We start from the raw sequence: 25,862 nt of genomic DNA on the forward strand, positions 1-25,862 counted from the left end.
TGCACATAGAAATAAATAAATAACAATAAGGCATTAAATTAAAAGGAAAACAAAAAATATTTACCGAAAAGGTGTAGGCTGAAGCTTTAGCTTATTATACCTACCCTTTTTACATAACATATTCTAATAGGCAACCCTTTCACTACTAGGTTTAGGCTATACAAAAACAAAACAGAACACAAACAAAAACGAAAGTTCCAAACGTTTCATACACAATAATGATCATAACTGTTTTGTATTTGTTTACCACATTATTTTTAAACATTTTTTTAAATTTGCAAAGTGAACTACACATTCTTAATTCCTTGTCACAACTATTCCACAAATTAACCCCTTTGACAGATATACATCTAATCTTCATATTTGTCTTTACTTTTGTTTTTTAAACATACTTATTCCCCTAAATTCATACTGGCTCTCTAATTTAAAACAACCTCTGAATACAGTTAGGAAGAAAATTATTTTGTGCTTTGTACATTGTCTGTCCAGTTTTAAGATCAACTAGATCACAAAATTTTAAAGCATGTAAGTTAATAAATAGTGCATTGGTTGGTTCGTATAGCTCTCTTCTGTAGGATGAAAATTGGATTAGTACTGGTTTTTTTATGTGTTTCCCAACACCTCCACACAGTAGGTAATGTATGGAGCTATGAGAGAACAATACAATATATATAGTGATTTCTGATTTAAGATATATCTTTAGTTTTATATAATATTGCAATAGTTTTAGACATTTTTGCTTTTACATTATTTGTATGATTTCCAACATAATTTATGATCAATTATCACGCCCAGAAATGTATTTTCATACACTCTTTCTAATTCAACATCATTTATCATAATTTTTACTTGATTACTGATTTGCCGATTACCAAATATTATAAACTTTGTTTTACTTAAATTCAGTGATAACTTGTTAATATCAAACCATTTCTTTAAGGCTTTCAATTCCCTTTTTACTGTATTCAGCAGCCCTTCCAAACTTTTCCCGGAGCAATATAAATTAGTGTCATCAGCAAATAAAACAAATTTTAACAATTTAGACACTTTACAAATATAATTTATATACAATATAAACAGTTTAGGGCCTAGCGCTGAACCTTGTGGAACCCCACAAGTAACCTTCAACAAATCAGATTCAACGTTATTTATTAGTACATATTGACATCTATCATCGAGGTAACTTCTTAGCCATGAGTGTACTATCCCTCTAATACTGTATCTCTCCAGTTTCTTCATTAATAAGCCATGATCAATGATATTGAATGCTTTTTTAGGTCTATAAACACCCCCACAGTATATTCCTTGTTGTCCGTTGCAGTAGATATCTCTTCTACCAGTTCCATCACTGCCATTGAGGTGGACCTATTAGCTCTAAAGCCACACTGATATTTTAAATTAAAAAAAAAAATATATATATATATATATATACATATACCCCCAGGCAGTCCTAACCTAAAGGTTTAGTCTGTCCCAAGGCTTGATCAGCCTCCCAATCCGCAAGTAGGCATGGCCCTGCTCCTCTCGGCGTGGTGTATTATCAGTTAGTGTGGAATGGGGTGCCCCCCTGAGACTGGTGGTTGCCTCTTCAGTGCTGTCCTCGCTTGCAAGGCCCCCTCTGCTGCACATGCATCCCCAGGCTGCTCCGGGGGCCGTTCTGGATGGCCTGGCGGCTGAGGAGGGGCTGTCTCCACTGGTCTAAGAACAACTCTGTTGCGATGGTACATGGCCCCCTCCACATCGATGAGGTACGACCTGGGGCCCGCCTGCTGCAGGCACACACCTTTCCTCCATCGGCTCATCCTGTCTCCCGGGAGTGGTTTCATTCTGACGGGCTGGCTGACATTCAGCTCAGGGAGGTCCTTAGCTGATCTATCATAGGTGAGCTTTGCCATTTGGTGCTTCACACGCAGCTTGTCACAAACCCCTGTGACAGCCCAAGGCACCAACAGCTCGTCTGCCACAGGGAGGGGTGTCTTCAGTCTCTGTGACATCAGTCGTTGTGCTGGACTGCAGTGTAAGCCCTCCGTGGGCGTGTTTCTCCAGTGGAAGATGGCCTTCCATGGATCATTGCCAGCGTGCACTGCTTTTTTGTCCCCACAGCCCACTATTAGGATGTCATCGGCTATGGGCTCAATCCCCTTCAAGCCAGTCAGGAGCTCATGCTGCTTCCTCTGATACAGCTCCGGCACAACCGACACACCGAAAGGGAGTTTCAGCCAGTGCTTTCTGCCCCAAGGAGTCCAAAATGTTGTTATCAGGCTGCTCTCGTCATCCAGGCGGAAGTGTAGGAATGCGTCCCGTGCATCCACCAGCGTGAAGATACGTGCCTTCGGCAGCTTGTACAGCACATCATCTAAGGTGGGCATGAGGTAATGGGACTGTTTGAGAGCCCGGTTGGGGGGTTTGGGGTCAATGCAGAGCCTCAATTTATCTGGCTTTTTTACTACGGACGGAGTGTAGCACAGTGGGTAAGGAACTGGGCTTGTAACCGAAACGTCGCAGGTTCGATTCCCGGGTAGGACACTGCCATTGTACCCTTGAGCAAGGTACTTAACCGAAATTGCTTCAGTATATATCCAGCTGTATAAATGGATACAGTGTAAAAAAAGTTGTGTAAGTCGCTCTGGATAAGAGCGTCTGCTAAATGCCTGTAATATAATATAATATATAATATAATATACTATAGATTACCAGATGACCAGATTACTTAACCACAGTCACACAACCCACAGACTGGATAAGTGTCTGTCTTTCACGTACTGATCCAACTACGCCTTAACGGCTACCTTGGGAGCTGCTGGGACGTTTTTGGGAGCGCACTGCACTGGGGCCACAGTGCTGTCCAGCTTGAAGTGAACATTGCCTGACAGACAGTCAATGGGACCACTGAAGACATCATGGTAAGTGCTGATGAGGCCCTCTTTGGTTAGCATGCTCACATTGCTGTGCTCTACTCTATTCAGCTCCTCGGGAATGGTGAAGCATATCATGCCAAGTCTCTTGCACATGGAACCTGAAAGCAAGGGCCTCTGGTCGGATTTTACAATTTCAAAGTCAAGGTTGTGTGTTTTGCCTCTGATAACGCAGTGTGTGCTGAACAGGCCCATTGAGTTCATCATCTCACTGGAGTAGAGTTTCAGTTTGGTAAGACTGGGCTGAAGAGTTGTCATGGGTGCTAGCCTCATTTTGTCTTTGATGCTCATTACGTTGCAGGTTGCTCCAGAGTCGAGCTGGCATCTCTGGTGCCCCTTGTGCAGCTGCAGATCGACTAACCACTTTCTTCTGTGTGTTCACTGTTCCTATGCTCATTGACATGTAGATCTGGCCCTGATTGTAGTCATCGTCATCTTGGTCCTCCAGAGTTGGGGCGTCCATGGCATTTAGCTGACGTGCATTTTGGCCTCTTTTCATGCACACTTTAGTGAAGTGGTTAGCGGTGCGGCACGATTTTCCGAAAGCAGGGCACTGGTCTCGCCCACGTGTGTTGAGTGCCACAGTACTTGCATGCTCTAGGCAGGTTTGCTAGTTGACTCAAATGGCCTGCTGGTAGGCCACCATCCTTGCAGCTGACCCTCTGCCACATTAAGGCTTTCCCTGGGCCTAGAGCTGTCCATAGCTTTCAATTTATTGCCCATAACCTCAGCGGCACGGCAAATCTCAACTGCAGCTGTCAATGTGAGCTCTTTTTCCCTAAGCAGGTGGCGTCTCGCACCCTCATCAGTCATACCAAGGACAAGCTTATCTCTTATGTGTTGGTCTCTTAAGTTCCCATATTCACGGTGCTGCTTTTCTCTCAGTCTTGTGACAAACGCATCAGTAGTCTCCCCTCTTCTTGTTTAAGATTGCCAAAGACATACCTTTCGAATATGACATTCTTAGCAGGCGTGAAGTATCATCCGAGCGCCGCCATTATGGCCGCTACGTCTTCCTGTTGAGCTCGAGTGAGACCCAGGTTGTGCTTGTAAATGTGGCGACATTTGTTCCCCATCAGCCTCCTGAGCATCGCTGCTTGCACATCTGCTTCTTTCTCACAGAGTCCGGTTGCCAATAAGTAATCCTCAAACTCTGCTCGAAAACTTGCCCAGTTGCTGCTCAAGTTACCAGTCATCTTCATAGGCTCTGGAGGCGGAATGGTTGACGGAATCTTCTTGTCGCAATGCTCGAGCTAGCTAGCTAGCTAGCTATATGTGAACAGTAAATAAGACTTGTCCGATCAATACAAATAAAACGTGCATCGCGTTAATGACAAGCTACACTAAGCTCACTTTCGGGTCCTTGTCTATCTGACACCATGTTGCATGTTGGTGAATAAAGACACTAGCCAGATTGTGTCATGACTCCTGTATTCATTCATGCAGCACAAAAACCCAGACAGACACATGCAGCTGTGGCTCTTCCGGTTACTAACTGTCATACACAATTGAACCACAGGGTGGAGCAGTTGACTAAGCAGTTGCAACAAGACACCCTGTAACACTTACCCCAAATGTTGATCACAGGGCACTATGCAAAATGAAAGCTCTTACTAAAACTTCAACAGGTTGGCTTTATGTACACTGAACAAAAATATAAATGCAACACTTATCAATTTCGAAGATTTTATTGAGTTCAAAGGTAATAAACATAAATCAGTCAACTGAAATAAATTCATTAAGCACTTATCTATTGATTTCATGTGATTGGGGATACAGATATGCATTTGTTAGTCACAGATTCCCCAAAAAAGAAGATACCATGAAATGAACAGAATACCGATCAGTATCTTGTGTGACCACCATTTGCCTCATGCAGCGCAACACATCTCCGTTGCATTGAATTGATCAAATTGTTGATTGTAGCCTGTGGAATATTGTCCCACTCCTCTTCAATAGCCGTACGAAGTTGTTTGATATTGGTGGGAACTGGAACACGCTGTCGTATGCGCTGGTCCAAAGCATCCCAAACATGCTCAATGGGTGATATGTCTGGTGAGTATGCAGGCCATGGAAGTACTGGGACATTTTCAACTTCGAAAAATTGTGTACAGATCCTTGCAACATGGGACTGTGCATTGTCATGCTGAAACATGAGGTGATGGCGGTGTATGAATGGCACAGCAATGGGCCTCAGGATCTCATCACGATACCTCTGCGCATTCAAATTGCCATGGATAAAATGCACTTGAGTTCTCTGCCCATAGGATATGCCTGCCCATATCAACACCCCACCACCACTATGGGCCACTCTGTTCACAATGTTGACATCAGAAAACCGCTCACCCACCCAACGCCATACACGCTGCCTGCCATCTGCCCTGTACAGCTGAAACCATGATTCATCAGTGAAGAGGACCATTCTCCAGCGTGCCAGTGGCCATCGAAGGTAAGCTCTTGCCCACTCACGTCGATTGTGACGCCGAACTGCAGAAAAATCAAGACCCCAGTGAGGACGTTGAGCACACAGATGATCTTCCCTGAGGCAATTTCTGACAGTTTGTGCAGAAATTCTACGGTTGTGTAAACCAACTGTTTCATCAGGTGTCCCTGTGGCTGGCCTCAGACCATCCCACAGGTGAAGTCGGATGTGGTGGTCCTCGGCTGGCTTGGTTATACGTGGTCTGCGGTTATGAGGCCTGTTGGATGAACTTCCAAAATCTCTGAAACTACGCTGGAGGCAGTTTATGGTGGAGAAACTAACACCCATTACTCTGGCAACGGCTCTACAGGACATTCCTGCAGTTAACATGCCAATTTCACAATCTCTTAACTCTTGAGGCATCTGTGACATGGTGTTGAACAACAAAAAACTCAACATTTTAGGGAACACCTGTGAAGTGTTCATGGCTTTTAATCAGCATCTTGATATGCCACACCTGTGCAGGAGATGGATTATCCGGACAAATGCTAGCTAACAGTGATATAAACAAATTTGTGGACAAAATTTGAGAGAAATAAGATCTTTGTGCACATAGAACAAATCTTGGCGGTGTTATTTAAACGCATTAAAATGGCTGCAAAAATAAGTGTTACATTTATATTTTTGTTCAGTAAAAATATCACATACATGATGAAAGAGTATAAACTGTCTAGATTATGTGCAGTATCGCATTTCACACACAAAATGAGAATACAAAACACAATAATGACACTGAAAAAACATTCTAACGAAAAAGTGGAAAGCAAGAGAAAGAAATTAGTCAAAAGATGAAGAATCACTCTCATTCCCTCCAATGTGACAATCTCTCTAATTCCTCCCCCCTCAGTTAATAGCCTCCACTGACTCCGTATCCTGAGTTTTTCTCCCAATCTCCTCTAGTTGGACAGTTTTCTTCTTCCCTTCCTTCATCTTCCCCTCAAGCTCCAACTTGTTCTCTGAGTGGGTGTACCAAGGTTGAGAGGTGGAGCTGTGGCAGGCCCTCCCTCCTCTCCTGTATCCACCCCTGCCAGCTCGTACTAATCCCCAGCCCTGATGCACTCCATCTGTAGCAATCTCCTCCTGAATGCCCTGGGTTTGGTCAAGCTCCTTGGCACTGAGCCATGACATGTGCACTGGAATGGTATTCCCAAATTTGGAGTAGTCCACGGTATAGCAGCCATCTTCTTCTGCCATGATGGACACAAAACGATGGCCCCAGAGGATCTCTTCTGATGTGTAAGAGGTACGTGCCTGCATAGTGATGCCTGTCGTTTCTACCACACCTGTCAATACACCAATTAGCCAATCAGTGAATCAACATTACAGAAAAAGACACATTTACATTAAATTGTGATCAAGAACAATTGTTGATTGAAACAAATCAACATAGCTAGGGTCATACAACTCACAATTCCTGTTCACTGTTGTAATAACATTAAATTAGATTATTATTTAGCTTTTTAACATTTAGACCACAGACAATCAGGATTGTGACAAGCTGTCTGATAAGTTAGTCTTAAGAACTGGATCGCTACAGGGTTGTATTTTAAGCCCTTTATTATACACTCACCGGCCACTTCAATAGGTACACCTGTTCAACTGCTCGCAAATATCTGCTCGCAAATATCTAATCAGCCAATCACGTGGCAGCAACTCAATGCATTTAGGCATGTAGACATGGTCAAGATGATCTGCTGAAGTTCAAACGGAGCATCAGAATGGGGAAGAAAGGTGATTTAAGTGACTTTGAACGTGGCATGGTTGTTGGTGCCAGACGGGCTGGTTTGAGTATTTCAGAAACTGCTGATCTACTGGGATTTTCACACACAACCATCTCTAGGGTTTACAGAGAATGGTCCGAAAAAGAGAAAATATCCAGTGAGCGGCAGTTCTCTGGGCGAAAATGCCTTGTTGATGGCAGAGGTCAGAGGAGAATGGCCAGACTGGTTTGAGCTGATAGAAAGGCAACAGTAACTCAAATAACCACTCGTTACAACCGAGGTATGCAGAAGAGCATCTCTGAATGCAAAACACGTCGAACCCTGAAGCAGATGGGCTACAGCAGCAGAAGACCACACCGGGTGCCACTCCTGTCACCTAATGAAGTGGCCGGTGAGTGTATACTGTTTGTACTAGGGATGCAAATTTCATGAAATAATTTTAATCAATTGCCGGCGCCCATTAATCATGTAATAATAATTAACCGATTTTAAGACATACTCAAACAATCATTAAAACAGCATTGTGTATTAAGGCCACAACAAAACAGTAAAAACACGAATTCATAGACTGAGAAATCTGCACAGGAGTGAAGGGACTCCTGACATTATAATTACAGGCATGGCTTAACTGCCACTGCAATGGTCAGAAAAGATATTGCTGCTTATTAATGGTTAACTTTGTAGTAAACAAATTAACCACTTTAGGGCCATAGGATAAATAGCATTTCTCCATATTTGCTAAAGTGCCGCAACGGAGGTTTGCACTGGTAAAATGAGAAATGCAGCATCTCTAAAATTTGCATGTTTGGGTTAATGTATATATACGGTATTTTAGAGAGTTCTGAAGTTAGAACGCAAAAAATGTGGGAGGAGAGAATGGAAATTTATGTATAGGCCTATGACCTGCTAGAGCTGATTTATCATGGCTGGTGACCATTGCTGCAAAGGTAATTGCGTTTTTTTTTTTTTATTAAGTTTTTCTTAACTTCCTTCCAGAACAAGATCAGAATGGCCATTCATGAGAGGAGACATTGTCAGGGGAGAGTCACCATAAATGTAACAGTTTTTGGATTTTTCTCATTTATTTTGAAAATATTTAGCTTAGCACTTTGAAATTTTACTTCAAACAGCTTTGACATGTCTACCGTCTAGTCATTAACCGATTCGATTACATTCATAACTTAATCGAGTCGGCTACAGTTAAAACCAAGGTCAGCATGAGGTGCGAAATACTTCTAACAGCAAATGAAAATGCCCCGTTTTTTCTGAATTTACTAATGTTAATTAAGGAAACATATTTCTAATGGTAATCCTCAGATGAAGCATGGGGTTTTATTAATGAAAAAAGACTGTGTGTTAACATTGACGCACAAGCAATTTCGTAACTTGCCTTGACGTGAGTTGTAACGTCCAAATAGATTAATTAATCTGTTTGTGTTTGTTTCTTAACAGCCAGGTAAGCTTATACAAAGCAAATAGACTACCATGGAGCATGCTCAAAAGATGTTTTTAGTGCCTCAAAGCCAGCTGTATAAACTGAGGAATCTTTTGTCAGCCCCGGAACCCATCAGACGGACCGGTGAAAATGAAATGGACAGTGCTATACATGGGATATTATCAAGGACTGATGTGGATACATATGAGAAAGCTAAATTGTACACGGTGGCTCTTCAGAGGTTATCGGCTCTTGTGAAACAGGGTGAAAATTAAACCAACACTTTAACTTTAAAGATGCCTGTGAAAGTGGTGAGTGACATGAACAAAGAGACTGACCTTAAAGCTGACGTGGCTAAAAGTGTATCACCCAGAAGTAAGAGAAACACCGAATATATGGTGGACAAAATGTCTAAATATCCTGATATTTAATACTGGAATGCTCTTGGGGAACTTATTTTGCGGAAGAACTATTGTGGGTTCGCACATTCTAGATTTGATTAACAACATTACAGCACCCCATAAGATGAGCAAGATTGCAGACTCGTACATTAGTTGGAATTTATGCAAGTCATGGCCGATCTCAACGTGCCCTAATACATAACTAACCGCAATGTGCGCCGTACAATAGACTTGCGTACAAAAGGTGGTGCTACAAGCTGCTTAACAGACAAAACAGTATCTCCTGTGCTGACAGCTAGACCCCCTTCTTCAAAGTCTACAAAGACGGCTTACTAATTAGTGTTCTATTTTAAGTGTATTTCCAACCATAAATGATACATTGTGACAAAAAGTCATTTTAATGTGTTATAATAAAAATGACATGGATTTGACTTCAATGCTTTTGTTTATTTACTTACAAGCATTACATTCTTTAAAGGTTTTAAAAGTTTACAGTCTGTATACATGATACAATATTAGTCACACATTTATTTAAATGAATTTTATCAACATATTTTGTTACCATAACATATTTTTTTCTTAAATCTTCGCAATACATAGTCATTATTCTACCATGTGAATATCCTTTAGCGTGGAGGTGTAAATAAAATATGCAATGTTTTCCATGTTACGCCAAGAGAGTCCTGAATTTGTTGTTTGTTGTAAACAACCCAATCATAGTTCTGTTACAAGAAAGCATTCATGCTGACTGGAAAATACCCAAAGTCAGGAGGGTTACCCAGGGCCGGCCCGTGGCATAAACTGTCTATACGGTTGTTTAGGGCCACACCCGCTGGGGGGGCCACATGACCACAAAAGGGGGGGGGGGCGGGCACACGATCCAATGTTTATATAAGGTAAATAATGTTATTTTCGTAATAACGGTATTCATCCCCTATCACGGAACTCGCGGTATAAATTTTAATTGAAATGGCAACAGAACATTTCGTAACAATGTAATGTAAGAAGGATTTTACCAAGCGACCACCCCCCGCCCCCAGCTCGACAGCAGCCACCAACTGCTGTGGCTGTCAAGTTCACATCTGGTTCACACCTGGTTCAAGCATCTTAGCTAGTTTTCCTGTAACCATCATTGAGAAGTGTGATTCACCTATGAGGTAAACTTTGTGTTTTATAGGACTGTATGCAAACTCCTTGCAGCTTGGGTTCGGCAGCATTTTTCATTTCATTCAGTAAACTAGTAATACTCTCATTATATCTGGTACTTAATTCATGAATGAGTCTTATTTTGTATGATCGTATGTAAAAAAGTGTTGTCTTGATGTGTTATTGAGCCCCAAATGTGTGGGTACTGGATTTCTGCTATGCCAACTTCCCACTCCCTGTGCAGTTCAATAGTGTGGCAAGGCTCGGTTTGTGAGGAACAATCGGGGCAATCAGAGGACCATACCTACTGGTTAAGTAAGCACACACACCTGGATAACATTACAAACCAGTCCAAGGTTTGAAAGTGAGCACTCTTTTCCCAGTAGGTATCTGAGACTGGGGAGCGCATATCCTTCAGAGAGAGCAAGTCTGAATGGGAAGTTTGTTGAAAAGCTGTTGGGTTTTGTTAATTTATTTTACCTTTGTTGGTTTCATTTTTTATTTTTTTACCTAGAACCCACTAGGAGGACAGAAGCAGCTTTTTTCATACTGCGACAATAGTCGCATTCTGGCAACCGCCACTCTAGTTTCCATACTAGCTTGCCTGCACGCAACAACCATTGTTACATTACATTACAGGCATTTAGCAGACGCTCTTATCCAGAGCGACTTTTATGCTGTAGTTTCAATATAGCAACTTGTTAGTACATAACAGCTGCGAAATTAACGGTTGAGATATTAATGAGTGTAGTCTTGATTGACAAGCATGTCGCCTATTTGCATGTTCAGCCCTGCATTTAAAAGTTATAATTATAGGCAAAAGGTATAACCATAATGCAACTCCACAATTTCTTGAACGTTGTTCCATTCTCCTGAGGTTATCATAGAATAATTTTTCTGTGTTTTTCCCTCTTGAGGCTTGGTCCTTTAATAAAATCATGCACATGTTACTCCTCCTTCATAGATACATGTAAATTAAGCTTATTAACATTAGAACTAGTTTAAATTCGATTGATTCCAATTTTAAATAGTTCAAATGTAATTCTTGATATCAGAAAATCTTATTTTAATAAGTTAAAATTGAATTGTTGATAAAGAATTAAAATTAATACTAGTTAAAATTGAATTGTTGATATCAAGAATTTGAATTATAAGTAGTTCAAATGTAATTTTTAATATCAACAATTTGAATAACAAGTTAAAATTGAATTCTTGATATCAAAAATAAGTTGAATAAAAGCCTAAATGGCTTGCCATTTATTAGGTCCAGTTCACACAGTAAGCATAGGCTAGGTCAGTGGTCTCCAACCCTAGTCCTGGAGAGCTACAGGGTCTGCTGGTTTCCATGGTGACTCTGCACTTCATGAATCAATTAGAGCAGTTGATTACACAGTTAACTCAACTCACCTGGGTCCTTACTTATAAAACAGACTTACGATCAATTTTGATCTTAAGTATGCCTCACGCAGAAAACCACATATAAGTAGTTACTTATAAAACCTTACTTTGAGATGGAAATGATCTTATCTCTACGCAAAGTCTAGACTTGAGATAAGTGATTTTCCTGCTGGTTATGTAGGGGTATTGCAGTTTGGGACGCATATGCGACCAAGCCTGTGGTGAACTTTGCATTAGCTTTATGAACAATTTGATAGGAATTATCAATTAAATAGTTTGCCAACCCATTATTTAGTCCACCAAATAATACTTGTTGCCTGTCTTCAATCTCCTCTACCATCACCATGACTCTTCTTCCAAAAAGTTTGCTTTTCAGTTTTGGTCCATGGTTATTCCTGACTAAACCCTCATTTGTGCTAGCATTATATAAGGGGAAACTGCTGATTGTAAGGCACGTTCAGGTGCCATCAATTTTAAGTTAATTTGAGATTTATAGATCACAGGTGCGTAAGTTACAAATGGGCTTCTTAGAACCTGCCTAAGCAAGGTTTTTTATTCTCAGTGTCTTTTATGAATCGAACATAAGCACACCGTCAGAAATGATCTTAAGACTAAGTTCAAGTATAAATCTAAGAACATTTTAATAAATGAGACCCCTGGTGTCTTGGGTCTCAATTGGGTGCTGATTTTAAGGTGAAAACAAAAACCAGTAGACCCTGTAGCTCTTCAGGACCAGGGTTGGAGACCACTGGGCTAGGTCAAACTAGGAGGCATGACAATGAGCTACAATATCAAGATAACGAGATATCAAGATAAGTGCTGGATAAAGATACAAGTGTAACATGAAGGTGCTACAGAAACAAATTAGAAGGATTCAAATGATAATAGCAATCCTAGATTGAGAGTGTCCTGCAGAGTAGTGACAGTAAGTCCAGATATAGTCTGAAGAAATGTGCATTCAGACCATGGCAGAAGACGAGCAATGACCCATTTTTAACCATTAAAACACAACAATTCAATGTTTCTACATTCAGTCCGTTGCTAAATTATGCTATATTCCCAGAGTTACAGCCTTACTTGAGTCCTTTGGATTGCCTTTGTTGCTGGAATGCTGTCTGGTTTCCAGTGCAAAATCCATAGGAGTATGTGTAGCAGCCAATAATGTAATAACTACCGTTAATGTAATAACTGCCAATAACGTAATAATTTTTCCGTTCTTAATGTAATAAAAGTCGATAATGTAATAACTGACCAATAATGTAATACATTTTCTGAACCAATAACGTAATAACTTTTTGCATATAATGTAATAAGTTATTACATTATTGGCTGGTTATTACATTATTAGCTGGGTTTTTAAAAAATCATAAAAAATGTAATAAAAGGAGCCGATAATGTAATAATATACTTATATCGCTTTAAGTTTTATTTATTGGCTATAAAGTGTCACAATTCCATGACACTTACCCTTGTTTCCACTTTCAAATAGCTGCTCAAAAACCTGACCACACGTGCACACACACACACACCTGCTCTCTCTCTAGGAATTATGACTATTTATTTGTTTGTGGTGCTTGGTTAGACTTATCTCCAGCCCTGCCTTCTACTCCTTAACCATTTGAGTACCAAATGAAGTGCGAGCACATATGTTTGCAAACACAGACAATTAATATGAAATCAAAGAATACAAAGACTACCATTTCTTTTCATGAAAAATGTCATCTTTAATTAAATGTATTTAAATAACTTTTTCAAGCAAACTGTTTCAACCACACTATTATAGCTATTCAGCACTCTCTCTCTCTATGTATATATACCAAACCTGACTCCTGAAAGGTTACATAAAAATGTATTACCAAATCAGAATCCTTGCCCTATTGACATCCCTGGCTATTTGAATACAGTCATGACAAGCTCAACAAAGAGTCTAAAACCGAAGCAAATGATATCTATAGTTCATTATTTTTTATTTTTTCAATTTTCTCCAATTTTAGTCGTTATACCAATTCTCTGTGTGTATCACGGTCCTGGTCGATGCGCTATCCTCTGTTGGTCTGGGGAGGGTGTAGACTACCACACGCCTCTGATACATGTAGAGTCACCAACTGCTTCTTTTCACCTGACAGTGAGGCAGAGGTGGAAGTAAGTCACACTTGTGCAAGTCACAAGCAAGTCTCAAGTCTTAACCTTCAAGTCTCAAGCAAGTCCCATGTCACTGTGTTTAGACTCAAGCAAGTCAAGTCGAGTCACTAGTAAACGTCAAGCAAGACAAGTCAAGTCATTGCTCAGGTCAAGCAAGTCACAAGTCAAGTCACCATGAAAGAAGTGCTTAAAACAAGAGAGAAAGGGGCACAATGGCAAGCCATGTCATGAGAAAACTGCACCTGTTAGTGAGTTAGTTAGTTTCTACAACTAGGGATGGGCATGGTTAGGATTTTATCAATACCAATACCACTATTGATACTGCCTATCAATACCAATACTTATCAATACTCTTATCGATACTTCCTAATTTGGAGTGCAAAATACATGTTGTTAAAATAATTATCAGTACTACTTTTATATTAGTTTGGGCAAAAAATATTTAACAAAATAGTTCTGTTGAAAAAATGAAACGTATTGTTTTCTGAGACAAAACATGATGCTGGGACCAATTGGTATAGATACTGTAAATGTAATGTGTATCAAGAGAATGTTTATTTCTTTAAAAAAAGGGACGGTAAACCATCCTTTATTATTATGATAAAACTGAAAGATGTGTTACCAAAGTTATCTTTGTAGGTCATGTTATATACTATATTTTACAGTTTAGAATTTTGCATTAAGAGGTTGAAAGTTGAGCACAAGGTATAATAGTGCCAGTTTGGTTGAAGAAGTTATTTAAATACACTTGATTAAAGATGATATTTTTCATGGAAAGAAGTGTTGGTCTTTTTTATTTGAGAACACAGCATCTTCAAAGAGGTATAGATTTCATATTATACAACATGTGAACATGTGTGCTCCCACTTAATTTGGTACTCAAATGGCAAAGGAGTACAAGGCAGGGCTGGAGATAAGTCTAACCATCAAGTTACACAAACAATTAATCCCTAGAGAGAGAGAGAGTATGTGTGTGTGTGTGTGTGTTTTCTCAGAGTTAGGACTAAGATTCAGGGGTCAGGATTGGCCTGGCTTTTGAGCAGCTATTTGAAAGAAGCAACAGTAAGGGTAGGCCTAAGTTTTATGGAAGTCTGACACTTGATAATAAATAAAACTTATACATAGTGATACAAGTATATTATTACATTATCGGCTCCTATTATTACATTTTTAATGATTTTTTTTTTAAACCCAGCTAATAATGCAATAACCAGTCAAAAATCTAATAACTTATTACATTATGTGCAAAAAGTTATTATGTTATTGGTTCAGAAATTTCATTACATTATTGGTAAGTTATTACGTTAGCAACTTTTATTACATTAAGAACGGAAAAATTATTACGTTATTGGCTGCTACAGTATGATGTCAAAAAGGGGAAGTTGTTCGCCCTTTTCTTCAGTTCCAAGGCAAGCTGCTTAACCCTTGTGGCAGGCCGCTTGCCTCGTGGGATTTATTCTGCAGGATCGGTTCATTGTGCGTGTGTCTCCTAGTATGCGGCCTTCTTAGACCACCACTAATCACGTAGCCTCCAGAGCGTCTTCTTCCTCCCACAGCCAATAGCCAAGGGTATACGGAAGACTTCCCAGCATGCTGGCTGCTCACGAGAGGGAGATGGGAGAAGCGTGGCGAGTATGACTAGCCGTTTTAACATTTAATCGAACCACACTCCTATCTGTAATTACATTTTAGATATCCATAATAGCATTTCTCCTAGTCAAAATCATATTTTCACTAGTCAGAATGGTAATTAAAGATATACACAATAACACTCTTACTAGTAGAAATTGTATTTCAAGATATCTACGACTTTGATTGTACTAGTCAAAATTAAATTTAAGATATCTAAAAATCCTTAAAAAGTATAAGTGGCCGATTTAACATTTAATTGCTAGACTGGATATATATTGCAGATATCCGTAATTCAATTCGTCCTAGTCAAAAAGAACATTTCAGATATCCACAATGACATTCTTCCTATCCACAATTGTCATTTCAGATATCCACAACGTCATTCTGCGGTAATGCAATCACGTCACATCCACCGCAGAGTCAAGCTGATCACCGCTTCACCGCTGGGTTTTGTTTTTTCCAGTTTATTTTAGGCCTGTTGTTTATGTTCCAATTTATGCTTGTAAAAGTTATGTGATCTGAAATATCGTCACTCCATTGAGGGCATCTCTGAAACCCGACAGGGTTAATATGTTGGTTTTTCTTGCTAGGAATACCAAGTCGCAATAGGAAGAGTCACTTCAAATGCCTTTCGAGAGAGCGGGGGAGAGAGTATACGCTAACTAAAGCGGAAACCTGGCCTTTCATTTATTAGGCCTTCTATTATTTCATTATTATTTTTTTATCCAAGCAATTGCCCCAACGAACGTGCGCAGGATGCACTTCAGAATTTTTATTTATTTCTTAACTTTGCAATGCAAAGAAGTGGCCTTACGTTCATTTAAAAGCTGTGTTCAAGGCATTCAAATGGTTTTTCCATGTAGCCTATATAGCGGCTAAAAGTGAGAAAATAAAAGCGGAAATGGCTTTTAATTTAATTTATTTAACTTTATTTCATTTTTAAAAAAAATGAATGGCCTTTATTCAAGAAATTGCCGCAACGAACGTGCGCTTTAGGATTTTAATTTATTTGCAGTGCAAAGCCTTAATAAACGTGTAATGGCCTATCGACTGTTTCTGTTGTTATTTGCATATTTAGTTTCAAGAACAATTTGTTCTTTGTTCTTGCAAGCGTGTTACTGTCAATAAACAATGTTCAGTAGCCTATTCTGTTGTCTGTGTTTCAATAACGAATGCGTGCTTGCCAAATGGTGTGCCTGCCGAATACTAACCAATACTCCTACTGCAAAGTCGGCCTCTTAATGACAACACTGGAATAAAAATAGACATGTATACTATAGAGGCTATAAAGAATAGACTACTACAGCAATAAATGCATTCGAAAAGTATATTTAGGAACCAATTAATTTATAACATCTGAGGTTTAAATTATTATTTTTTTATGGCGGTTACCGCAACGGTTTGAATGGCTTCGCTAATTTCTGCGGTAAGGAAAAAATCGATACCTCGGCAGCTCTAATATATACTATACTTTTAACTGTTCTAAAATCAATGTGCTACAAAATCCAACACTCTAAATCAGTTAAACAGCAATGTCATTCTTTCATGGAATCACAGTTAAATTTACTGTAGCCTATAGCTTGATTTAGGGTTGTCAACCATCCCACAAAATATGGAATTGTCCCTTATTTGGACAGCAGAAGAGGCACTTCATATTTAACTCATATGGAATGCATTTTGTTCCGATTGCGTTTATAGTTTAACCGCTGTTTTGAGTATAATTTAATCATTAGTTACCTAGCTAGCCAGAATAATAAGCATGCCCTTAGACCATTTTGAGCTTAAACCCTGATGAATTTTAATATTAGCTAGGTACCCTCAGAATCTAGCATAACGCTAGCTTGCATTCTAACCTGGTTTCAGAGGGACTAGAAAGACATTGTCTGCACTGTGTGACCAAAGCATTTTAACTTGTTGGGGCAATCCCCCAGTGGCCATGACATCGACATCATGAGATTGTTCAACTCATGCTTTCAGTGCTCCTGCAACCAAAATATGAGTTCAAAACACAAACTCTGTGTTCTAGCTTTATTAGAAAACGATTCAGGACAACTATGCTGAAGACTGAGTTTCTAAGCACCACCGTTGTTACGCCTGTCCTCCATTTATCAAGCACCCCCTCCCTGCAGGCTCATCTGCAACTACACCCCCCACCCACGACACACTGGACAATAGTGTCTATCTGAGCATTGATAAAAACATTCTTTCACCACTAAAAATTTGTATTCTGTCATAGCAACAAGATAAAGCCAACAATAGCCGAATGTATGCCAGTACAGCTGTGAAAAACGCTGCTCACTGAAATGAACAAGAGGAATTATAGTAGATTTATATTACGGCATTCAACTATCAATATCAATATTTCATATTCTTGGTGGTGTGGCAATAACTACACCTGTCTTGGCTTACACACCTTATGCCACTGGTTAAACCAAACTGCACAAGCCTACTTTTTTCTTTTCTTTTTTTTCTTTTTGCAGAGTTAAATGAACTAAAGCGACTTTGAAATCATGGGCGTCCATCTGTCATAGAAGTCACAGAACTGTCTGTAGTTGAAGTTCATGCTGCTCTACCAAACCATTGTTGTTTTCTGTGTTTAATGCTTCAGTCACTGTCGCTGCCATGTTTTTTTATCAGGAGATTCTGAATCTGCGCTCTCCTCTGTTGTAGAGTATCACTGAACTCTTTGAAACCCCCATGGTGGTAGGACTTCAATTGGAGGCAGTAAATCGACATTAAAGGGGCAGTTCACCCAAAACCTAAATTAAGGTATGTTTCCACCAACCCAAAGCACTATCTGTTGAGGTTTTCAAATTTAAATTTTCAGCACACTGAGTGCCACAAAAGTCTGCGAAACTATCTGGATGGATAGATATTACTCTAGTTAAGTGGAAACATACATTCATTTAATTTTTGGGTGAAGTGCCCCTTTAAGGAGAATATATCTGTTGGTGCTTCAATAAATAATGTATATACTAAAACAAGGATGGAATACTCTTTCTCAGGGCTGGTGCACATTATTTTTCCCACTATTTATTGGACATAATTCTGTGATTCATGAATTCTCTTAATTCTTAATTCTGTAATCATCTGAATAAACACACTAGTTCACTCTTACTCACTGGTGTGTGCATGTTAACTAAGCCTGGCACTATTGCTCATTTAAATCAGCTGCATGCACTTCTGTTTCTCCTATACTGTAAGTTGTTCCAGATAACAGTGTCTGCTATTACATTCATTTAACAATGTAATAGCATTTGTTTAACAATGCCTACTAAATGAATGTAATAAAATTACAATTGCAATTTGTAGTACACTACACATCATCACAGCTTCTAACAGTATCTAACCTGAACTCATTTTTATCTGGTCAAGGTCCCTTTCTCCACTGTGTTTAACATTAGCCAGATCACAGGTAAAAGTTTAAACTAGAAATCCCACCTTGCGGTTGTATGCCTCCGCCAACCAGTAGCCAGTTTGGATATAAAATGTCATTACTTCATCATTTTATCCTATTAGACATTTGTGTGAAACTTTGTCATAATTAGTGGATGAATTCTTGAGTTATGGCCAAAAACATGTTTTGTGAGGTCACAGTGACCTTGACCTTTGACCTCCAAAATCTAATCAGTTCATCATTGAGTCCAAGTGGACATCTGTGCCAAATTTGAAGAAAGTCCCTCAAGGCGTTCCTGAGATATCGCATTCACGAGAGAATGGGACTGACGTGAGGTCACAGTGACCTTGACCTTTGACCTTTGTCTACCAAAATCTAATCAGTTCATCCTTGAGTCCAAGTGGACGTTTGTGCCAAATTTGAAGAAATTCCCTCAAGGCGTTCCTGAGATATTGTGTTCACGAGAATCTGGACGAACGGACAGACGGAAGGACGGACGGACAACCCGAGAACATAATGCCTCCGGCCATGGCTGTGCCGTCCTGGAGGCATAATAAAAAAGAATAGCGTTGTGGCTAAATGAGTAGTGCAGTCTGTAGGGCAGCCAAATCTGAAGCCATATTTGAGTCGCATCACATGGTTGGGGGTTCAATCCCTTGCTATGGCATCCTCTCAGCTATGATCCCCTCTCTATCTGTTAAGATCTCTTCTTTCTCCTTATAATGCAAAAAAAAATCTAAAGACAGGCTGTCCACATTCTTAATAATAATAATAATAATAATTCAGATGAATAATCACATGAATCAGAGAAAATGCCTCAAAGAGGATGAGGCAATAAACTTTCCATGGCAAGTTGGCATGGAATTACCCCTGCTTTATGTTCAGTCAGTTGAGTACTATGTCATATCACATTCAAATGCTTGTTTAGATAACTGAATTCATCTTTTTGAAATGGTATATGTTTATTGTGCTATTATTTATTATTGTGTTAGTAATTTTTGATAGTATGGACAGTTGAGGTACTAGCTGAGACTTTGTTTGAGAGTACACATGGTTGGCTAGTTGCGGCTGAAGCTTCTCCTTACCCTCCAGAATGACAATGATCTCCAGGTCAGTGGTGGCCAGTGACTGGGCAGAGAGCTCATAAAGGGGGCTGCCTCGTTCAATAGTGTGGCTGATTATGAGGGGTGACACAAGGAAGATTCCATTGCTGCGCAGTGGGTTCTCCACCTGGATGTCCAGCTGGGAGACTGGGATCACCTCACCCTCTATCGTCACTGTACGGCGAATTACCTGCCAGAGGAAGGCCACAGTCACTCTCCCTTGACCATCACTATATGGAAAATGACATGACATGGAGAAGGCCACCATGAGAATTCTACCTGAATCTCTGTTTGAGTGAAGGTTGGTGGTTCCCATTCGGTGTTATGATTGCCCATAAACCCACAGACAATGACTATATTATTTTGTTGTACTACCCATGCAGACTCCACACTCCCTCACCTGCACCCCTAACTCCCTCACCTCCATCCTCCAACCTGCCTCCACTACTCCCTCACCTGCACCTGCCCAATCTGTCTACACCACCCCCTCACCTGCATCACCAAACCTGCCTCCATCACCCCTCACCTTCATCTTACCTGGAGCTGCACAGTTGCAGAAATGATCATGCTCTTTCTCAGGTCTCCCACACGGAACATGAAGGTAGGCCGGCCATTTCGGGGAGCAATGACAGCGCTGCGGGAAAAAATTAGGGTCTCGGCACGACGATTGGCTTGTGCTGTCTTCATGAAGACACAGCCCAGCATCACAGCATTAATGATCAGGCCCAGGATGTTCTGAATGATGAGTACCATGATTGCCAGGGGGCATTCTTCTGTTACCATCCGTCCCCCAAACCCAATTGTTACCTTGAAGACACAGTACAGCAGTACTTCAGTATTAAACACCGTACTTTTTGAGCCAATTAAGATGCCATGTTTCTTAATGACAGATATTTGCAGTTAATTGTGCACAAAAAATGGAAAATAGTACACATGATTGAAAATTGGAAATGTGTGTTGTGAGTAAACCTGGTACGCATGTGAGTAAACCTGATAAACAGTTTTTTTCCTTTGTTTTTTCATGTGGTACTTCTGAAAAAACAAAGCTAAAGGTCTCCCAGCTAAAGGTCACGATTGCCTCTTTGTCAAGCAAATTCTAAAACAAGAAAAGTGGCTACACAGTTCAGGGGGGAGTTTTATTGACAGAGAGGAACATGGCTCTGTAATTTGCTCCAAATATGCTCCACGTAACACATTTTCTGTCTTGAAAAATGTTCTAAAACATTCTTAACCACATTCTGGCCGCAAGTTGGTCAACTTTAGGGAAATTAGTTCACCAAATGCTACTCACTAGAGTTATACAATCTGGGCATTGCAAGTTAAATGCACTGGATTTGACCACAAGCTTTTAAGGTTGTCTTTATATGCTTTTAACATATGACCTGCATTGTCAAACACAAATTCAGTCACATTTTGAAACTTAATGTAATAATCCAATAAGCATTTCTTGCTAGATAAACTGTATCAACAAGGAAAACTTTCAGATTGGTTGTGATCGATTTTCCTTGAAGCACAATTATCTGTACCACCTGTTGATTCGTCCATGACCACAGCTGTCAGTAGTTTCAAACAGTTCCTAAATTTTTATTTTATGCAGCACATACTTCTATTGAAGCTGTCTGAAGTGACTGAATCACTGCCCTCTCCCCCATTAATTACATGTTTGTTTATAAAAACACTATTTGGGATTGTTCACTTTTTTCTAGTGGAATATTTACACTTAAGAATGCATCTGTAAAATTTCCGAATGATGTCCAGTTGCCGCTCTAGTGTTTAAATGTCAGACTATTATTATCTTCTCTGCACAATGAATCATTAAATTGCATAATGAGCAAAATGAATTCTACCTGTCGTTATGCAGTGTACCAGGTGGATACTGCTAATTGCTTTAATAAATGCCTCAATTAGAAACTCAACTGTATGATTAGGCACTTCACTGTGGATTGGACTGCCTAACTATTGAAATACAACTTTAGGACGGAGTGTAGCACAGTGAGTAAGGAACTGAGCTTGTAACCGAAAGGTCGCAGGTTCGATTCCCGGGTAAGGACACTGCCGTTGTACCCTTGAGCAAGGTACTTAACTGGAATTGCTTCAGTATATATCCAGCTGTATAAATGGATGCAATGTATAAATGCTATGTAAAAGTTGTGTAAGTCGCTCTGGATAAGAGCGTCTGCTAAATGCCTGTAATGTAATGTAATGTAATTCCTACAGGTCAAGGGAAAGAAACAAACTGGTGCCCCTAGTTATGAGATTTCCTGCAAATTGGTGTGAACATTTCACTTTGACAATTATTATTGCTTTACAAACCCCAGTAACCACCAAGAAACTATGAGTAGAAACAATAAAGCTGTGTCCTAGCTTTATTGGTAGAAGATGCCAAATACAGAGTTGCCATTGTCATGTAGTTTGCCCATTTAACTACAACTAGTGTGGCATATTGGACAATAGCATCTATCTGGAAGTTCAAAAAAAATTCTTTCACCACCGACAATTTGTATTCCATCATAGCAACAAGATAAAGCCAACAATAACCCAGAGGTATGCCAATACAGTGGCAAAAAATGCTGCTCACTGAATAATAAAATAAATGAGGAATTTTTGTGTAATTATACCATGTCATTCCACTATGAATATCTGTGACTAAATATGGAATATATAATCTTTCCATTGGTTTTACATGTAAAGATGGCTTTCAAGATTCAGTGGTCATTTATTATCTAATCATATATTATGAATAACTTATTGTTTGAGAAATAAATATGCAATTAGAAAGCAGGGGTAGGCATTTACATCAGCTACACACTTGGTTTGTACACTGTGGAGTGGGTCAGATGAGGGTGCAGAAGCATGAGGTTTAGGGAGGATACATACAAACATACATACAAAGATGAACATATTACTGCTTGTAACATTTCAATTATTTACATTGTGTCATATTTTTTATATTTTTATATTCGCATTGGTCGTAAGACACAACAACTGTGAACCTTTGCTAGTAATGTTCAGCATATCTGTATTGGGGGCTAACTAGTAGGCCTAGCTGTTAGCATGGGGGCATTGTTAGCATAGTGGGTAGTAGCGGTTTGCTTTTTTAGAATTCATACCACTCACAATGAATGCCTTTCAAGAGGTTTGCGCTATTCTCTAATGTGGGCATTTCACATACTGTAGTGTAAGCATTCATAGATGGCTCAGTCATGTGTTATGCTTCATTTGTTTTACTGTAAAGCTAGAACATTGCCGACATTTTTCTGATGGTGGAATATTCTTTTATTGGGATGGCAGGTATGCCATTACGCCAAGTTACGCCTTGGCGGGGCGGCATGCCCCATGCCTATACAGCACCCAGAGTTTGGAACTTTTCAGGGTTCCCCACAGAAATAACCAGAATAGCCACAGACACTCAGCCCTTAAAAACATTAAATTCTGTACATTCTGACCCCATTTCAACAGACAGAATTCATAAATGACTTCACATGTCCACACAATAAAGCCCCAAAATAAGGGGATTTTGCGTTTTCTTATTTCTCCTGCTGCCTATCCCACAAACAAAATGTCTCCCCATTGGACATTTTACCGACACCAGCCAATCCTTCACCTACACAAGCCAATCAAAATCTTGCATACACACGCAAAACACCCAAAACTTTTTAGTCTGGAACATTTCCAGTCTTAACAGCTAGTGGTCAAGGTTACAAGCTATGGAATATGGCGTACTCGGTTCAAGCCCAGCCAGGAACAAGTTTCTTTAACCTGCTTTTTCCCTCACTAATAATTGTTGATTACTTCTCAATTATTGCTTTTTCACCACACATATCCACCGTTCACCGAACGTATACACTGCATTTTGACATACCATCTGCACGTTCACTTAACCACCAACAATATCGCCAGGCCATATGGATTCAACCGGAGCTCAGCTGTGCTTCCTGTCCTGTGTTCTTCTTAAAAACCACGGACAGGTTTGACCATGTAATTTCATGAAATTTAGTTATGTCGTGGTGGCGTACTGCCAAACTTACACACTGGAAAGCCAGAGGTGAAAGATTGAATCCCGCCTCGCCCTCAGGTAGATATTTTCACATTTTACACTAACATTTTCTTACGCTTATATTTGCTTTACCAAAAGTCACTCACGGCCACCCATATGCATGTCATGATGGCAAATGTATTGATTTTCTTAAAAACTTACACCAGTTCACCACTGTGCCATTTCTACATTTGGCTACTGTAGAAACCGTTCTTATCAGCAAACGCCACGTTTCTACATTCATGTTACCTCGCCCTGTTCTCTATCTAGCCTCATAGAAACAATTACTACATATGTACGGTCTGCAACTCCCCATTAAAACATTACATTTAAAATCATGACTCCATCATAATTATAACTACTAGTACTGAACATGAGAAAAGCAGTGCATTACATTTCCTATATATTATCCCACGTTACTTTATCTACCACTTTTATGTTACTTTAAGGGTTGATGCTTTATATCATCTGATACCGTTCGATAAGGAAAATCTGCTCTCTCATGGTCACTTCATTTACTTTGCACTATAGTCTGTGATCATGTCAACCTTCACCTACATGCCAATTCTGCTAAAAACATATTGTTTCAACTACTCAATTTCATCATCTCTCCAAATTTCTCTCGTACTATTGTTATTTTATCATATGCAAAGCTTGCTGGGACATATGCGTCTGCTCCTATTCTCCACTATCAAGTTTTTTGGTTCTACTACTTACAATTCTCACGTAAGCTGACTGATCTAAGCTTAGCAAAACAGCGAAGAGGACTCCTACCTCACAAACACTAAAATACCAGGAAATACCGACAATAATTTTATTTATGGTCAGACAAAACTGGCCATTTATAAGAGCCACAAAGGGATGATGCAACAGCAAGTGACTCAGGATTGTGTTCTACTGATTATTGCTCAGCTGAAACTGGAGTTTGCCTTTTACAAAATGAATGACAATCTGATGGAATTTAAAGACAAATAGGCTATAAATGGAGTGCTCTGCAAAGTGTGGGAAGGAGAATTAGTAACTATGTGTTAAGCAAGGATTGATACTTTTTCTATATTCTTTGGTTTGTTTATTTGGGTCTTTGTTTTTTGTTTTTGTTTTGTTTCTTTCCTTGCTTTTTTAATGTTCTGGTTATGTTGTCGGTGGTATGGGGGTTGGTGTTGTTTGGGGGTAGCTCAATTGGGTGGGATATAAGGTTATCAGCATGGGTTGTTTCTTTATTTTGTATTTCTAATGCCCTTTGTTTAAAGTTATGTTAAATAAAGGGTTTTTGAAAAGTTAAAGGCGCCTTAGCTCCAGTGAAGACAAATCTTAATTCTACAGCATACAAACACATTCTAGATGATTCTGTTCTTCCCCTACAGTTTGGGAAAGGCAGCCTGTTTCTGTACGACAATGCCTGCAGGCACACAGCAATGTCTATATATAAAGGTTTTAGTCGAGAACGGTGTGGAAGGGCTTGACTGGCCTGCACAAAGCTCTGACCTCAACCCCATCCAACACCTTTGGGATCAATTGGAAGGCCGACTGCAAGCCAAGCCTAACTGCCCAATCAGTGCCCAACCTCATTAATACTCTTTTGGCTGAATGGAAGCAAATCCCTGCAGCAATGATGCAACATCTAGTTTAAAGTCTTCCCAGAAGAGTGGAGGTTGACGTAGCAGCAAAGGGTGGACTAACTCCATATTAATGGACATAATTGTGGATGAGATGTTGGATGTCAGGTGTCCGCATACTTTTTATCATGTAATGTATAAATGTTTTTACACAAAGTGTAAAAAAACAACATAAAGTGTCTTAGTAAGGTGTTGGGCAACGACTACCCACACCTTCAATGTGTGTTGGCTTAGATTCTGCAAGTCTCTGGAACTCTACCAGAGGGATGGAACAACATTATTCCAAAAGATATTCCCTCATTTGGTGTTTTGATGATGGTGGTGGCACTATCTGTGGATGTCAATATCTGCAAGGCATTCTGAGTACTGAATATGCCTCCCAGTGTATTAGTAACCTCTTCTTTAGTTAAACCCTCAACAAAATAACAATTTAAGGCA

At 39.7% G+C, this 25,862-nt stretch overlaps 1 protein-coding gene across 2 annotated transcripts in view; it reads right to left on the reverse strand.

The window, feature by feature from the left end:
- Positions 1 to 4,329: 4,329 nt before the first annotated feature.
- The window catches only part of kcnj11l (potassium inwardly rectifying channel subfamily J member 11, like), a 127,463-nt gene continuing 105,930 nt past the window's right edge, over positions 4,330 to 25,862 (reverse strand). For both annotated transcript variants that reach the window (XM_035417760.1, XM_035417761.1), the window contains 3 exons: positions 20,310 to 20,579; positions 19,755 to 19,962; positions 4,330 to 6,680 (listed from right to left, as the gene is read on the reverse strand). In XM_035417760.1, the coding sequence (XP_035273651.1) occupies positions 6,241 to 6,680; positions 19,755 to 19,962; positions 20,310 to 20,579 (918 nt within the window). In that variant the 3' untranslated portion in view covers positions 4,330 to 6,240. The remainder of the gene's footprint in view (positions 6,681 to 19,754; positions 19,963 to 20,309; positions 20,580 to 25,862) is intronic.

Source organism: Anguilla anguilla, chromosome 5 (assembly GCF_013347855.1).
Source record: "Anguilla anguilla isolate fAngAng1 chromosome 5, fAngAng1.pri, whole genome shotgun sequence".
Lineage (NCBI taxonomy): Eukaryota > Metazoa > Chordata > Actinopteri > Anguilliformes > Anguillidae > Anguilla > Anguilla anguilla.